Raw genomic sequence first — 19124 nt, 5'->3', positions numbered from 1 at the left:
CAACATTCATCATCTAAAGAAATACACAACAAACTCAAGAGAACGTGATTATGGAGCATCTATTAACTGTCTTATTTTGAAAATAAATAGTAGTTTTAGCAGATAATGTGAAGTCACAGTTTTCTACCAGTGACAAACACATGTCCAGTAAAATATAAGTCAGGTCATGTTCTGTACTTCATGTCACTGTGTCCTACACGTGACCCTGACCCTGAGCCTCAGGTTTCTGTTAAATCTGAACATAAAACCTGCGCAGGTCTAATCATGGATCTATAACGAATCTAATACATGTGTCTGTACTTCCGCCTGTCGAGTCACGTGACTGTGGTGCACGTGATTCACTCGTTCACTCGCAGCGTCAGGTGATTCACTCGCAGCGTCAGGTGTTTGGGGCTCGCGGTGCAGTTGGAGCTGTTCACAGAACAGTCTGGTTCGTTTGGTCGGTGCTATGGAAGTCCAGATGCGGCGGCGGGGGCGGCGGTACCGGTTCGGTCCGCTCTTGTGTCTCTTCAGCCTGAGCCTCAGAAGTGTGTCCGGAGTTTGGCCGTTTCCTCAGAGTTTCTCTTCTTCCCCGGAGCGTTTCTCTCTTCAGCCCGACGCTTTCTCCTTCACGTACGGACCTGAGTCTGCGGCCGGTACCGGTACCGGAGCGGGCTGCTCGGTGCTGGACGAGGCGTTCGTCAGATACTTCCGCCTCATCTTTCCGGATTATTTCCACAAACGTAAGAAACTCAACAACAATTCACAATATATAATTAAACATATATGATTATTCACTTTAAAACAGGTCTGGCGTCCAGTTATAGGCTAAAAGTATCAGGCCTTTATATTTAAAATATAAATACAACATTTATATTTTCTATTTTTCAGTTTATACGTGTTGTTTCATTCACATGTTTCAGACACAAACCTGCACGTTTAGGACGAGTTCTTCCACATTCTTGTCTCATCCTGAAAACGCTCAGTGTCCGTTCAGGAGAAGAATGTGGAACAATCTGTTCAGACAAATAATAAAAGGGAAAGAAACAAAACACAACTCTGTGTGTTTGTGAGGTTTAACACTCACAAGAGTCAGTTTAATGTAAAAAGAGTTTTAATAAAGATCTCAGTGTTTGGAGTTAAAAAAGACAAGAACAAAATCACAGAAATGACACGATGTTTGTATGAGCCCAGTTCTACAGCTCTGTACATTTTATATATAAATATAATCTGTATCTTTATTGGAAAAGTAAGTAAATCTATTTCAGAGTATTTACTGTACACAGCAGTGGATGAAGTACTCAGTTTTGTTACTGTAGTAAAAGTACAGATACAGAGACAAAGAGGGTTTTAAAGTATCATTTAAAATGTACTTAAAGAATAAAAAGTACAAATATTTCACACAGATTTTATTGTTAATTTATGTGTTAAATGCAGCGATGTTGATTTAAAATAATGCAGATTTTAGTGTCGGTACAAATCGTTTTCTTAATTTTCTCATGAATTTTGTGCATTTATTTGTGTTTCATTTATTCGCTCAAAATCTTTAGTCAGAATGTTCTCACAAACACGGTCAAAAATAACCTCTGAAATCGGATGAAAAATACTTTTACTTTTCAGTCCAGTTCAAAAATGTAGTGCAGTAGAAAGTACACACACGCAGTAGAAAGTACACACACACGCAGTAGAAAGTACACACACACGCAGTAGAAAGTACACACACACGCAGTAGAAAGTACACACACACGCAGTAGAAAGTACACACACACGCAGTAGAAAGTACACACACACGCAGTAGAAAGTACACACATGCAGTAGAAAGTACACACACCTGCTCTTAAATGTACTGAAGTAAAAGAAAAGTACAGATACATAAAATATCACATAAGTACAGAACTTTACTACATGTACTCTTTTACTTTTGCGTTTTGGTGTGAATGCTCAGTGGGATTCTTGTAGTCGACCTGGAACACATCTTTGTTTATATTGGACAAATGATAAAACACAAATGAAGAGGCAATTTATAAAAGGAAAAAAGAAAGAATACAATGACGTAAGGAAGAGGAAAAATTGTCAGTTTCTACCGCAAACAGAGGAGGTGTCATCACGTTTTTCCAACCGTCTTTCTGGTTTGTGACGTGAATAAAGTTTGTTGTTGCTTCTTAGTTTGAATTTATTATCACCGTTTATTTGTTTTGTCTTTGTTTTTGTGATGTGTGAGCTGCTGCGTCCACGTCTTTTCCCTGAGGATCGGTGAAACTCTGAGACAAAAGCACAAACACAATGCAAAGATATTTTTACTTTGATAAAATATTGAGTTCTGATTCCTCCCACAGAACGTCCGTCTCTGCGTCCGGCCCCAGACTCGTCCTTCACGTTGGTGGTCAGCGTGGATCAGGACGAGTGCGACGGTTACCCCACTCAAGACTCTTCAGAACGCTGTGAGGTTCAGATTTAATCGTTCACGAAACAGATCTTAAAGAAAATATTATTACACCGTCATCATGTTTCTTCATCGCACACAGAGCTGGAGTTGTGTTTTGTTTGTGTTTTGTTTTGTTTAACACACAAACCTGCACATTTAACACAAGTTCTTCTCTCAAACTGAAAACACTCTGTTCCACCTTGTGATGTCATCATGTGGCGATACAGTGAGAGCTCCACTCTGTTTTTAAACCCCACACACCTTCACTAGAATCATCTGGATCATTTCAGTCCTGGAGTCGCCGATCTCGACAGAACTAAAGGGAAAAGGAGCTGAGAACTTGCAAACTACCACTTCATGACATCACGAGGTGGAACAGAGCGTTTGGAGCTTTAGAGATGTAGACAGATGAATAATAAAGATTTACTCAAACATGTGAATGAAACAAACACAACTCCAGCTCTGTGTGTGACCAGGGAACAACATTAGAACATGGATTAAAGCTCACAAGAGTCAGTTTTGCCAAATATAATGCCTTTAAACAGATAAAGTGTCTTTAAACACACATATAATGCCTTTAAACATGGATATAATGCCTTTAAACATGATATAGTGCCTTTAAACACAGATATAGTGTCTTTAAACATGGATATAGTGCTTTAAACACAGATGTACTGTCTTTAAACACATATATCGTGCCTTTAAACAATGATCTAGTGCATTTAAACACAGATATAAACACAGATATAGTGTCTTTAAACACATATGTCGTGCCTTTAAACACAATTATAGTGCCTTTAAACACAGATCTATTGCCTTTAAACATGGATATAGTGTCTTTAAACATGGATATAGTGTCTTTAAACATGGATATAGTGTCTTTAAACACAGATCTAGTGCCTTTAAACATGGATATAGTGTCTTTAAACATGGATATAGTGTCTTTAAACACAGATCTAGTGCCTTTAAACATGGATATAGTGTCTTTAAACATGGATATAGTGTCTTTAAACACAGATCTAGTGCCTTTAAACATGGATATAGTGTCTTTAAACATGGATATAGTGTCTTTAAACACAGATCTATTGCCGTTAAACATGGATATAGTGCCTTTAAACACAGATCGAGTGTTTTAAACATGGATATTGTGCCTTTAAACACAGATATAAACACAGATAGAGTACCTTTAAACAGATCTAGTGCTTTTAAACAAGACCTAGTGCCTCTAACACAGATGTAACCAAACAGTTTTATATTTGGATGTTTCAGATAATCTGAGTGTGACGGTGGGAGGCGGAGCTCTGAATGCAGAGTCAGTGTGGGGAGCTTTAAGAGGTCTGGAATCCTTCAGTCAGCTCGTCTATCAGGATCACTCTGGCACCGTGAGGATCGATTCACTCGTTATTGTGTCACACGTCACACGTCACACGTCACACCACACAAACTCAGATCACACATGTACTGACAAAAACATGTGTATGTAAAAGTTTAGACTCTTTTCCTAAACTGTACTAACACACAAACACGAGCTCAGACCAGTTTGGAACGATAAAAGTCACTTCAGGACTAATATTTATTTATGTTTATTTGCTGCAGCTCAGGTCTTTTTAAGGATCCTGTATTTACAAATGTGTTTCCTGGGATTCTCCTGCTGTGTGTCAGTGGTGATAAAAAATAAGACTGAAACTCTTTTATGCCACTAAGGATGTAACAATTACTGAAATAATAAATATTTCAGTTATCCATTTATATTTACGATATAAATGGTGATATCGTATCGTCAAAGTTCTCACAATAATATCTTGGACCATCACAATAAATCGAATCACAAGTCTCTTTGTTTAAATGAAGAGTTATGACGCAGAACTACATAGACCATGATCCTTTGCTCCATTTCAGTGCAGACGACAAGAAGAAATAACATTTCTAACACTTTAAAGTCTTAGTTCTTTGGATTAAGTCTTGTCAAGAGGAAAAATCACAATAAATATCGTTACCATGAGATGTATATTGTGAAAATACCATAAGAGATTTGGATATTGTTACATCCCTAATCATGAGCCGTATCGTGAACTTTCCCACAATATCGCAATAAATATCGTCCCGTGAAGTTCAGACCGTGACGATATCGTATCGTGAGACTTGAATATCGTTACACCTATAATCGCTGCATATCTCTGTAGTGCAGACGTCTCCGACCTGCAGCTCGCCAAAAGATTTCTCAATTACCGTATTTCCCACACTATAAGGCTCTGGATTATAAGACGCTCTGTCACTGAATGGTCTATTTTCAAACTTTTTTCACAAATAAACCACACCGGACTATAACGCGCATTAAACGAAACACAACAGTTCGATAAGTCAGTCAAACTTTATTTAACACGTTCACAATAACTCTCAACTTTGTTCAATTGTAACATGTAAAAAAAAAAAAATCTGTCTGAGATGCTAAATTGTTAGAATATTCACAATAACTCATAATTGTTCAGTTATAACTAAAAATAACACATTACACTCACTTTTTCAGTTTATTCCTCGTCCACAAATCCCTGAAATTCTTCATCTTCAGTGTCCGAGTCAAACAGTTGGTTGATTCTGTCGTCCACACGTCCACTTTTCTCTGGTGATGATCCGAGTCAGTGTGGTTACTGTTCCCTGGAGTTCAGTTCAGTGATGATTCTGGTCTTGGTGAAAGCTCGGACCACAGTTGATACTGATCCTTAGCCCGGGCGTCCACGATCCGTCGGCAGATCGTGGCGTATGTCGCTCTCGGCGCTGTCTCTCTGTCTCGGTGAATGTGTGTTGTTCTTCTCTCATCCACTGCTCCCACGCAGCTAAACGCACTTTCACTTTACAACAGTCTTGAGTTTAAAGTGGGCGTTGTGAGCGAGTCTCTTGACAGGTGCATTTTGATATTAAAATGAATCACAGTCTGTTTTACTCCTGATGCTCCTGACGACGGGAGCCAGAACGCTGCAAGTGGAGCGGCTTTGTACTTTACTAAAGTCGTACTAAGACACCCCAAGAAATTCATATATAAGACGCTCTGGATTATAAGGCGCACACTCGTTTTTGGATAAAATTAAAAGCTTTTAAGTGAGCCCTATAGTGTAGAAAATACAGTATACGTCTTCAGCTGAATAAGAACAATGTGACTGATTAAATACCTATTACTATTGTACATGTATCATTTTGATGCTTAACTTTGTGCACTAATAAATCAATTATGGTTCATGTTTTATAGACTTTGAACTGTACCTCATCTAAAGCTCGTTGTGGCTCTTATATTTACTCAGTTTCTCGTCACCGCTAAAACTAGAAGCTCTGTGGCATTTTTGTTTTGTAAAAGTAGCTCACTGGATTAAAAAGGTTGGAGACTTGTGCTGTAGTGAGTATGATGCTTTAACAGACGCTCTCTCCTTTCGTCGACAGTATTACATCAACAAAACGGTCATTGAGGACTTCCCTCGATTTCCATTCCGTGGGATTTTGTTGGACACCTCACGTCACTATTTGCCTTTACATGCCATATTACAAACTCTGGTACGCTCCGTTTATTCTTTGCATTATTTTCTTCTTTGAGGTTTTCGTGTTACTAAAGTCTGGCTCTTCTCTGTCAGGATGGAATGGCCTACAGTAAGTTCAACGTGTTTCACTGGCACATCGTGGACGATCCGTCTTTTCCGTACCAAAGTAGAACGTTTCCGGACCTGTCCAGTAAGGTACTGACCCGTGCTGCGTGTTCATGATGCTCTGAGCGTGTGCTGCAGTGTGGTGTTTGTCCTGCAGGGGGCGTACCATCCCTTCACCCACATCTACACGCAGACAGATGTGAGGAAGGTCATCGCTCATGCCCGTCTGCGTGGCATCAGAGTTCTGCCGGAGTTTGATTCTCCTGGGCACACCAGCTCCTGGGGCAAAGGTGAGTCCAGGTGAACACAGCTCTGCAGAAGCTCCAATCTTTACTTAACATTCACTTTATGTTTACTTCATGTTCACTTAATGTTTTGTTTATTTTATTTTATTTTTTATTAAGGACAACAGAATATAACATTTAGAAAATAAAACAACAATCAACATTTAACAATTACAATATTCAGCATAAAACAAAGACAACACCACAAAAAACAAAAAAAAAGCCCCCCCATTTACTTCATGTTTACTTCATGTTCACACTTCATGTTCACTGTTTTTCATGTTCACTTCATGTTTACTTCATGTTTTTCATGTTCTTCATGTTTACTTCATGTTCACTTCATGTTCTTCATGTTCACTTTCACTGTTCACTTGTTCTTCATGTTTACTTCATGTTTACTTCATGTTCACTTCATGTTCACTTCATGTTCACTTCATGTTCACTTCATGTTTACTTCATGTTTACTTCATGTTCATGTTTACTTCATGTTTACTTCATGTTCATTCATTCATGTTTACTTCATGTTTACTTCATGTTCACTTCATGTTCACTTCATGTTTACTTCATGTTCACTTCATGTTCACTTCATGTTTCACTTCATGTTTACTTCATGTTTACTTCATGTTTACTTCATGTTTACTTCATGTTCACTTCATGTTCACTTCATGTTCACTTCATGTTTACTTCATGTTCACTTCATGTTCACTTCATGTTCACTTCATGTTTACTTCATGTTTACTTCATGTTTACTTCATGTTCTTCATGTTTTCATGTTTACTTCATGTTCACTTCATGTTTACTTCATGTTTACTTCATGTTTACTTCATGTTTACTTCATGTTTACTTCATGTTCACTGTATGTTCATGTATCCGCTTTCCTTTGGCCGTGTAAATCTCCAGTCTGGCTGCAGGAGTGACCCGTCTGTGTTCGTGTTTCATTCGTCGTATAGTTTATCTGCGTTGTGTTGTGAACAAATGGCCAGGACACGATTCTGTCTTTTGTGGTTTTAATCCGCATCAAACAAAATCTGTACTGGTCTGGAAACGTCGGCTCAACCCGGCGAGCAGCTCGACAAGGAGAACAAGTCACATGAGCATCTAAAAGTTCTCTACTGTCACGACATGTGCAACAGTCAATTACTGTAAGAACTCAAACACTGTACAAAATATGAGCTCATAAATGTTTCATAAATAAGACGTACCGTATTTTCCGCACTATACGTCGCTCTGGATTATAAGTCGCACTGTCATTAAATGGTCTATTTTCAAACTTTTTTCACAAATAAACCGTGTGGGACTTTAAATGAAACCCAACAGTGTGATGTGTGAGTGGTTTTGTTTGTTTGTTCGTTCACGGTGACTCTGGGCTTTGTTCAGTTGTGGCGTGTAGGGAGGGTGTGTCTGGGACCAACGGATTGTCGGTGTGTTCACAGTGACTCAGTTGTTCAGTCGTGTCTAGAAGCGGCTCGTCGCACTCGTCGCTTTTTCGGTTCGTTCCTCGGTTTCGTTCCTCGTCGGCGTGGAGTGCTGAGTGTGTCTGTGGGTGTGTTTCGCTGTGCGGTCACTGTCTGCTCCATGTGTGTGTGTGTTCTGTGGGTGGTGTGTGTTTGTAGTTTACTGAAGTCGTGCTGGGACACCCGAGTGGATTTGTGTATGGGGCGTCTGGATTGTGGGGCGCGGTCGTTTTTTGATGGGGTTGGAGGCTTAAGAGCGCGCCCTATCGCCCAGAAAATACGGTACAACTCGGTTCTGATCATATAATAATCAATAATTAAACAGAAATACACAATTTATACCAACAGAGCTAAAATCAGTAACCCACCTCGTGTCCATCTCTCGTAAACTGGCACCAGGCTCTCGGCGTCAGGGGAATTTATCACTACCGGTCATCACAAGAGGGCGCTACTCAACCAAAATGCATTAGTCCAATAAAAGTAATGACAAGTGGAATCAAATACCATGAAACCACTGTTACACTCACCTAATGTTCACTTTAATGTTCACTTCATGTTCACTTCATGTTCACTTTAATGTTGACTTTAATGTTCACTTCATGTTCACTTTAAAGTTCACTTCATGTTCACTTTAATGTTCACTTCATGTTGACTTTAATGTTCACTTTAAAGTTCACTTTAAAGTTCACTTCATGTTCACTTCATGTTCACTTTAATGTTCACTTCATGTTCACTTTAATGTTCACTTCATGTTCACTTCATGTTCACTTCATGTTCACTTTAATGTTCACTTCATGTTCACTTTGTTCACTTTACACTTTAATGTTCACTTCATGTTCACTTCATGTTCACTTTCAATGTTCACTTTAATGTTCACTTCATGTTCACTTCAATGTTCACTTTATGTTCACTTCAATGTTCACTTCATGTTCACTTTAAAGTTCACTTCATGTTCACTTTAATGTTCACTTCATGTTGACTTTAATGTTCACTTTAAAGTTCACTTCATGTTCACTTCATGTTCACTTCATGTTCACTTCATGTTCACTTTAATGTTCACTTCATGTTCACTTTAATGTTCACTTCATGTTCACTTCATGTTCACTGTTCACTTCATGTTCACTTCATGTTCACTTTAAAGTTCACTTCATGTTCACTTTAAAGTTCACTTCATGTTCACTTTAATGTTCACTTCATGTTCACTTTAATGTTCACTTCATGTTCACTTTAAAGTTCACTTCATGTTAACTTCACTTCATGTTCACTTCATGTTCACTTTAATGTTCACTTCATGTTCACTTTATGTTCACTTCATGTTCACTTCATGTTCACTTTAATGTTGACTTTAATGTTCACGTCTGTTCTCTGTGTCCATGTTCAGGGCAGCCGGATCTGCTGACTCCGTGCTACAGCGGATCTTCTCCTAACGGGAGGTTTGGTCCAGTCAATCCGTCCTTGTCCTCCACCTTCCAGTTCATGTCCACTTTATTTAAGGAAGTGTCTCTGGTGTTTCCAGACTCCTTCATCCACCTGGGAGGAGACGAGGTGGACTTCACCTGCTGGTGGGTCAAACTAAAACCAAACTATAAACCTCTGCAAACGCATCATTTTGAACAAGTTTTATGGAACTAAATAACAGCAGCGCAATCCAAAACACAGTATAAAAGTATAAAGGTATAAAAGTAGAATCATCATCATCTTTATTCTGGACTTATGATCCATTTAAAAAACAGACAAGGACAGTGACAAAACAAAACAATAAACATTTATGTTTTTAAAAGGCACCAGAGTCTCCTCATGTTGGACTTTGATCTTATTGCACTGAATCTCAAATATGTGAGTGACATTATTATTTCATTGTCTGATTTGTTCAGTCTGCAGATAAAACTCTTCATTAAAATTCTTAGTGCAGCTTGCAGAGTTTTCACTCGAGCAGTAACAAACATTTCCGTCGCACTCGTCAGTCATGGCCTCCTCAAAAGCTCCGTAAAGCGTCACCGTAAACACCTGCAGACTTTACAAACTGGATTTTTATATTTAGTCCAGAGGTGAACTGTACAACGGTGAACAATAAGATTTAAACAATAACAACTTTACATCATTTGTACAAGAACCAAACTTACACATAAGAGGATTTGCCTGAGCACAGAGCGTCCGACACCATCTGTACATAACATCATCATCAACATCATCATCATCATCATCATCGTCATCTGTCATGTCCGCGGTGATGATCTGCCCCAGATATTTAATTTTAGTAGTAACAGACAACACGATATTTGACAGGCAAAAGTCAGGAAATCTCATGTGCTGATCTTCTCTACAGATCCTGACCAGACTCTTGGTTGTTTTATACTTTAGATCATGTTCCACACCGTGAGCTGAACACATGTTGCGTAGCTGCTGGAGACCAGAGGTGCTCGGACTGAAAATAACCAAATCATCTGCAAACATTAAATGATTCACAACAAGATTTCCAGCCACTCAACCTGTTTTAGCTGTTCTAAGCTTTGTTGACAATTCATCTATAAAAGCATAAAAGCATAAAAGTATAAAAGTGTGTTGCATTAGTGTTTCAGAGTCAAGGGGACATTTTTATTCTTCATTGTCCCAACTAAACCTGGGAAACTGGTTTATAAAACTTAGATCAAACTGTTTATTGATTTGTTAAAAATAATTCTATTTTCTCAGGAAGTCAAACCCTGATGTTGTGGCGTTTATGAAGAAAATGGGATTTGGGACGGACTTCACTAAACTGGAGGCGTTTTACATGGAGAGGTAATAAAGAGAGAGAACGGAAACGTGAAGCTTTAGACCAAACTCATGACCGTCCTCTGCTCTGTCCTGTTCTCCTGTTCCAGTATCGTGAACATCACCACGGCCCTCAACAGAACCGCCATCGTGTGGCAAGACGTGTTCGACTACCATGAAAAAGTAAGAAAAAGTCTTTTTACCGACCTGTGACTGAAATGGTTTCTTTAGGGCTCCTCATGTTACACTCAGTGCCAAACAGAGCAGGTGTACGAGAGCAGGAGCACGTGTAAGTGTAGGAGGTGCAGATGCAGCAGATGTAGGTGTAGGAGCAGTGTAGGAGCAGGAGCAGGTGTAGGAGCAGGAGCAGGTGTAGGGGCAGGTGCAGGCAGGTGCAGGCAGGTGAATGCAGTGAGGTCCTGCAGACTTGTTTCGAGCGCTGAAGAGCTGCTGTGTTCCAGCGCGGGCTCCTGTCGGTGGTGGAGGTCTGGAGATCGTCCTGTTATTTGTGTAAAATGCGTCGAGCCACGAGAGCCGGACTCAGGGTGATTCTGGCCGCTCCCTGGTACCTGGACCTGCCGGGGCCCACGCACCACTGGACCCCCTTCTACAACGTCCGGCCCCTCAACTTCAAGGGTCAGAGCGAGTGGCGTGCAGTGTCTAACACGTGTTTGATTACTCATATTATTACATAATAATAATAATAATAATAATGTAGTTTGTACTTGTGCCTCTTGAACCTGTTCATCGTGTGAACCAGAATCACCACTGGGCAAGATGTTCCCAGAGGAATCTCACAGGTAAAAAGAACCTAGGTGACAGGTGACAGGCGACAGGCGACAGGCGACAGGCGACAGGCGACAGGCGACAGAGAGCAGTTTACTCTGGAGGGTCTTCTGGATGATCTAAACACGTTCTGTCTGGTTCAGCATTAAGAGAACAGAGCAGCACTGCACACAGGAAAGAGAAAAAAATAAAATAAAAAATAATAATAGAATAAAAAATCTAAAAAAGAACCTCTTGATGCACCACACTCGTTTCACCAGTAGATGGCGCTGCAGGCTCATGGCTCGTCTTCTCGTCTTCCACATGAAACCGTCCTGTGGAGTAAAAGAGCCTGTCAATCAAACACATCCCTTTGAATTTCTTTAAATGTTCAGAAACTTTCTGGAGGTTTCCAGCCTGTTACCATGGAAACGGAAAGTTAAATACTACAGAACATTCTCCACAGAGATAAACACATTTCATGTCATTTAATATTTCCATGGAAACAAGCAGGAGGCGTACGAGTCAGGTGTGTGGAGATGCGAGCGCTCACAGTTTTGAGTTTTGCTCAGATCCCAAAGGACACTGTGCTTCACATCTGGAAGGGCGTCCCCGCTGCGTACCAGGCCGAGCTGGAGCGCATCACCAAAGCGGGCATGAGGGTGATCCTGGCCGCGCCCTGGTACATCAACCACATCAGCTACGGGCAGGACTGGCGCACGTACTACGGCGTCCGGCCTCTCAACTTCACCGGTGTGTCCAAACATCTACAGCTCTAAAAGCTCCTCAAGATGCTCCTCTAGAAGCTCCTCTAAAAGCTCCTCTAAAAATCTCCTCTAAAAGCTCCTATTAGAAGCTCCTCTAAATGCTCCTCTAAAATCTCCTCTAAAAGCTCCTCTAGAAGCTTCTCTAAACACTCCTCTAGATGCTCCTCTAGAATCACCTCTAGAAGCTCCTCTGAAAGCTCCTTTAAACGCTCCTCTGAAAGCTCCTCTAGAAGCTCCTCAAGAAGCTTCTCTAAACACTCCTCTAAAATCTTCTCTAGAAGCTCCTCTGGAAGCTCCTCTGCTCTGCTGCTGCTTTTATTCCACACTTTGTTCTTGCATGAGAGGGTCAGTCCAGATTCTTCAGTGACTGAATTCTCATATTTTTATTTCATATTTTTTATCGACTGTTTGATTATTGTGAGAATGATTCATAATTAAAGTAAAAATGATGGGTTTTTTTGGTTCCCTAATCCTCCGTTTGTCTTGAAGGTTGTATAGAGGATTTTCCAAGGAAGGAGAAATCCCAGCGACTGTTTGTCCTTTTTCAAATGTTGCGCATGTGTGAAACCACCCCCCTCCCCTACAGCTCCTACGTAGAAACACCTCCTCCCTCCTCCTCTTTACGCCAGAAACAGGTTTGTTTACAGCCGGTGAACTGCACATGACTTGTAAACAACTAACTACAGTGTTGATTAGGCAAGAGGGGGAAGAGCGGATCGGGCAGCGGGGAGAGGAGCAGGAAAGGGGTGTAGAGAAGGTTGCGCGGAGATTCAGTGTGAATGAATTAACTACAACACGCAGCAGCAGGTGGACTCTTTCTTTGCCTTGAAAATTATGTTTTCAGACATAGGATATCGCTTTCGTGTCCTGAAAAACGTTTGTCTAACTCTTGGAAATAAAGTAGGTTTTCATAATAAGCAGAAGTTTCCTGTCCAGGAGTAATTTGTGGACCAGTGGTTCAGTCTTTAGACCCTTCGTCTGCTTCAGTCGCGCCATCGCTGGAATGAATCTCCAAGAATCACCTTAGTTTGGCTTCGCTGCTTTTCCCCTTGTCTTCTTCTTTCAACGACCTCAAAAACTGACTTTCTTTTGCGGTGAACTGCTCCTGGATTCTTGTCGCCATCACAACAAACTTTGTGTGAACTGCGAGGAAGATATAGGTCAAAAAAAGCCGCTAAGAACTGTTGTGTTGGTGGAGTAAACAGCGTCTGTGTCGTACGTAAACCACGTACCGGCGGCGCAGACAAGTCAGTTACACTAGAAACGTAGGGAGTTTGATTGACAGCCTGTCAGCTCACAGATAACGAGGCAGTGTCGTTATCTATTGGCAAATGTTTAGCCCCACCACGTCCAGAGTTGATGAATTTTATTCTCTTTTTTTTGGTCATCATAATTACAAGGCGACTGCATCTATAATCTATCACTGACAATTTGAAACCAAAAAAAATCCTCCATACAACCTTTAATTATGTTTTTCTTCCACTAATATTTTCTTTGTTTCTTCTGACTTGTCTAAACCTGGAAGTGAAAGTGTTTGAAGGTGTTTGTCTTTGACCTCGGGCAGGTTCAGAGGAGCAGAAGAAGCTGGTGATCGGTGGAGAAGTGTGTATGTGGGGAGAGTATGTGGACGCCACCAACCTGTGTCCTCGAATGTGGTGAGAACGAAACAAACACAAACCTCCTCAAACCTCAAACCCAGAACCACAGATGTTCCTCACACACACACACACACACACACACACACACACACACACACACACACACACACACACACACACACACACACACACACACACACAGACACACACACACACACACACAGACACACACACACAGACACACACACACACACACAGACACACACACACACACACACACAGACACACACACACACACAGACACACACACACACACACAGACACACACACACACACACACACACAGACACACACACACACACACACAGACACACACACACACACACAGACAGACACACACACACACACACAGACACAGACACACACACACACACAGACACACACACACACACAGACACACACACACACACAGACAGACACACACACACACACACACACACACACACACACAGACACACACACACACAGACACACACACACACACACACACAGACACACACACACACACAGACACACACACACACAGACACACACACACAGACACACACAGACACACACACACACACACACACACACACACACACACACACACACACAGACACACACACACACAGACACACACACACACACACACACACACACACACAGACACACACACACACACACAGACACACACACACAGACACACACACACACACACACACACAGACACACACACACACACACACACACAGACACACACACACAGACACACACACACACACACACACACACACACACAGACACACACACACACACACAGACACACACACACACACACACACACACACACACACAGACACACACACACACACACACAGACACACACACACACACACACACACACACAGACACACACACACAGACACACACACACACAGACACACACACACACACACACACACACACAGACACACACACACACACACACACACACACACACACACACACACAGACACACACACACACACACACAGACACACACACACACACACACACACAGACACACACACACACACACACACACACACAGACACACACACACACACACACACACACACACACACACACACACACACACACACACAGACACACACACACACACACACAGACACACACACACACACACACACACACAGACACACACACACACACACACAGACACACACACACACACACACAGACACACACACACAGACACACACACACACACAGACACACACACAGATGTTCCTCACACACACACAGATGTTCCTCACACACAGATGTTCCTCACACACACACACACACACACACACACACACACACACACACACAGATGTTTCCTCACACACACAGATGTTCCTCACACACACACACACACACAGATGTTCCTCACACACAGATGTTCCTCACACACACACACACACACACACACACACACACACACACACACACACACACACACAAGATGTTCCTCACACACACAGATGTTCCTCACACACACACAGATGTTCCTCCCACACACACACACACACACACACAGATGTTCCTCACACACAGATGTTCCTCCCACACACACACACACACACAGATGTTCCTCACACACACAGATGTTCCTCACACACACACAGATGTTCCTCAGACCTCTGTAGTCCGCTAACAGATGATGTTCTTCAGGCCCAGGGCCAGTGCTGCTGCAGAGAGGCTGTGGAGCGATGAGAAGCAGACGTCCAGTGTGAAGGAGGCCTTCCCTCGGCTCCAGGAGTTCCGCTGCAGGTTGCTCAGGTCAGTGTCTCACATCTAGAGCTTAAAAGGTCCAGACTTTGTTCTGATCTCCACTGTTTGTGCTGCAGGCGCGGCATCCGGGCAGAACCTCTGTCTGTGGGCCACTGCCAACACGAGTACCAGGGCATCTGACCTGAAGAGCATCTGACCTGAAGAGCATCTGACCTGAAGAGCATCTGACCTGAAGAGCATCTGACCTGAAGAGCATCTGACCTGAAGACCATCTGACCTGAAGAGCATCTGATCATCTGACCTGAAGAGCATCTGACCTGAAGACTCTGACCTGAAGACCATCTGACCTGAAGACCATCTGACCTGAAGACCATCTGACTTGAAGAGCATCTGACCATCTGACCATCTGATCATCTGACCTGAGGACCATCTGTGAATCATCACTTCGTTCAATCAGAATCTTTTCCATTTTCTACAGAATCTTTTTTGCACCAAGAACTTCAATGTGACTGACTCTAAACTAAAGATGTGATCCTGGATTTTTAGGGTTAGGGTTCTTCAGACGTCTGTGGATCTCCTTTGGTCGTCTTCTTCAGACGTCTGTGGATCTCCTTTGGTCGTCTTCTTCAGACGTCTGTGGATCTCCTTTGGTCGTCTTCTTCAGACGTCTGTGGATCTCCTTTGGTCCTCTTCTTCAGACGTCTGTGGATCTCCTTTGGTCGTCTTCTTCAGACGTCTGTGGTTCTCCTTTGGTCGTCTTCTTCAGACGTCTGTGGTTCTCCTTTGGTCCTCTTCTTCAGACGTCTGTGGATCTCCTTTGGTCGTCTTCTTCAGACGTCTGTGGATCTCCTTTGGTCCTCTTCTTCAGACGTCTGTGGATCTCCTTTGGTCGTCTTCTTCAGACGTCTGTGGATCTCCTTTGGTCGTCTTCTTCAGACGTCTGTGGATCTCCTTTGGTCGTCTTCTTCAGACGTCTGTGGATCTCCTTTGGTCCTCTTCTTCAGACGTCTGTGGATCTCCTTTGGTCGTCTTCTTCAGACGTCTGTGGATCTCCTTTGGTCCTCTTCTTCAGACGTCTGTGGATCTCCTTTGGTCGTCTTCTTCAGACGTCTTGGTTCTCCTTTGGTCGTCTTCTTCAGACGTCTGTGTTCTCTTTGGTCCTCTCTTCAGACGTCTTGGTCTCTTTGGTCGTCTCTTCAGACGTCTGTGGTTCTCCTTTGGTCCTCTTCTTCAGACGTCTGTGGTTCTCCTTTGGTCGTCTTCTTCAGACGTCTGTGGATCTCCTTTGGTCGTCTTCTTCAGACGTCTGTGGATCTCCTTTGGTCGTCTTCTTCAGACGTCTGTGGATCTCCTTTGGTCGTCTTCTTCAGACGTCTGTGGTTCTCCTTTGGTCGTCTTCTTCAGACGTCTGTGGATCTCCTTTGGTCGTCTTCTTCAGACGTCTGTGGTTGATCTGTCATGACGTTTGTGGAGAAGCTCTGGATCTTCTGGACAGTTTTGGAGCCTTTGATTTCAGAGGAACGTCCCGTGTGACAAACGCTCCGTCTGAATGAAGCTCGATACTGGAATGTTCAGCTGTTGCCATGGAGACACCAGTGCAAGGTCCAAATATAGAAAAATGATCTGATGAAGGCTTTTTTGCTGAAACGTAACTGAAAAATACAAAACGCTTTTGGACACTGGTCGTCTGAGTTTGCTGTGCATTTTTTTAAAAACTTGCTGTTCATTTGCACTATTCTGTTCCATTTGAAATAAAAGTTTATAATTTTTAAATGAATTGTTTTATTTTAAATTAACAGACAGACAAAGGACGTTTTTCCAATATACAATATTTGGTAACACTTTATAATAACTACACCTTATTTAGCCTTAATAAAGCATGAACAAAGACTTAATTAATAATGATTCGCGCTTAGTAACTACTTAATTACTGCCTTAATTAGCACTTAACTTGCACTTAATTTGCCTGTGCTGTAAATAGTTACTCAATACTTCTTAATTACTCATTAACTAACCATTTGCATGTTTACAAATGTATATTTAAGTACAGATTTGAGCATTTATTAATGATTAATAAGCTATGAGAGAATGATTTACTAATAATGCAATGCAATGATCATTCAGGCAGCTGTTATCTGTTAGTTAAGTCTTTCTGAGAGCTTTTCTAAAGTGAAGACTAATTATGTTTATTAATTATTTGTTAAGGTTGGTCAAATTCCAGAGAAACAATAATGCATTATTAGTAAATCATTCTCTCATGGTTTACTAATCATTAATAAATGCTCAAATTTGTACTTAAATATACATTTACAAATGCACACACAAATGGTTAGTTCATGAGTAATTAAGTGAGAAATACTTATGAGTAACTATTTACAGCACAGATGAATTAAGTGCAAGTTAAGTGCTAATTCAGGCAGTAATTAAGTAGTTACTAAGCGTGAATCATTATTAATTAAGTCTTTGTTCATGCTTTATTAAGGCTAAATAGGGTGTAGTTTTTATAAAGTGTTACCCAATATGGTAAAAAAAAAAAACTTTTACTACAGTGATCATTTATTACAGTTGCTGAAATGTCCAGACCTGGAGTTGTTTTGTTTCAGTCACATGTTTAACACAAAAACCTGCACATTTAGACTCCACCTTGTGATGTCATCATGTGGCGATACAGGAAGTGCTCCACTGTGTTTTTAAACTCCACACACCTTCACTAGAATCATCTAGATCATTTCAGTCCTGGAGTCGCTGATCTCGACTGAACTAAAGGGGAAAAAAAGGAGCTGAGAACTTGAAAACTACCACTTCATGACATCACAAGCTGGAACAGAGCGTTTGGAGGTTTGGAGATGTAACAGACTCAGAATAAAGATTTACTCAAACAAACACAACTCCAGCTCTGAGTGATGAGGAACATTAGAACATTAGAACATTAGAACATATCTTAAAGGAGTCATCTTTTTGTATTTTTGGGGCTTTTCAAAGTTTAAACGTTGGCTCATTTTCCTTGAGGTGGTTTTATTTGTTTATTTGTGGTTCAGAGTTCTGTCCTGTCAGAGTTTGTCCTCCTTTGTCAGGGACAAACCTGCGCCGGCCGTGACCTCAGCTCCGAGTCTAATCTGAAGAGGAAATCAGAGCAACATAACGTCTCCTGTAAAAGTGTAACCGCTGCATCGTCACGGAACCACGGAGCTGTTAAAAGAACCGAAAACATGTTTGTCCTTTTCTGTTGGTCTGAAAACCTGCTGCATTTTTAACATTACACTGGATTCTTACGAGCTTCAAGCCATGTTCTAATGTTTTAACCTGACTTGTGAGGTTATAATTTCATTTTAATTTCATTCACTTTGTCCCCAAAACTCCAACCACTCTGTTTCACCTTATGATGTCATGAGGTGGTAGTTTCCAGGTGAACAGCTGTTTTTCACTTAAGTTCAGTAGAAATTGGCAACTCTAGGTCTGAAATGATCCAGATGATTCTAGTGAAGGTGTGTGGAGTTTAAAAACACAGTGGAGCACTTCCTGTATCACCACACGATGACATCACAAGGTGGAACAGAGCGTTTCCAAAGCACGACTCCAGGTCCAAAACAAAAAAGCAATTAAAAGTTACAATATCTATAAAAAAATATAGTATAGCTTTGTTTAATTTAT

General features: G+C 41.5%; 1 protein-coding gene across 6 annotated transcripts; it reads left to right on the top strand.

The window, feature by feature from the left end:
* The first annotated feature begins 17 nt into the window (after positions 1-17).
* On the top strand, positions 18-16562 carry hexa (hexosaminidase A (alpha polypeptide)). Of its 6 annotated transcripts, none has more exons than XR_008632382.1 (14): positions 18-722; positions 2316-2420; positions 3674-3786; positions 5837-5947; positions 6025-6126; positions 6194-6326; positions 9156-9336; positions 10466-10552; positions 10636-10708; positions 11863-12043; positions 13622-13712; positions 15414-15521; positions 15590-15718; positions 15751-16561. XR_008632382.1 is itself a non-coding variant. In XM_055155227.1 (14 exons), exons 1-13 carry the CDS (start codon positions 449-451, stop codon positions 15651-15653), a joined length of 1623 nt encoding a protein of 540 aa, XP_055011202.1. In that variant the 5' UTR covers positions 18-448; the 3' UTR covers positions 15654-15686; positions 15751-16562. The 6 variants fall into 6 exon arrangements, 3 of the variants coding, with proteins under 3 accessions (XP_055011202.1, XP_020784475.1, XP_055011203.1); XR_008632383.1 differs by having other exon boundaries at positions 15590-15750; positions 15821-16561; XR_008632381.1 differs by having other exon boundaries at positions 15590-15750; positions 15805-16561.
* Positions 16563-19124: the final 2562 nt, after the last annotated feature.

This window comes from Boleophthalmus pectinirostris, unplaced genomic scaffold (assembly GCF_026225935.1).
Source record: "Boleophthalmus pectinirostris isolate CB_2022bp ecotype Guang Dong unplaced genomic scaffold, ASM2622593v1 HiC_scaffold_2, whole genome shotgun sequence".
In the NCBI taxonomy this organism is placed as follows: domain Eukaryota; kingdom Metazoa; phylum Chordata; class Actinopteri; order Gobiiformes; family Gobiidae; genus Boleophthalmus; species Boleophthalmus pectinirostris.
This window is presented reverse-complemented; position numbering and strand designations above follow the sequence as displayed.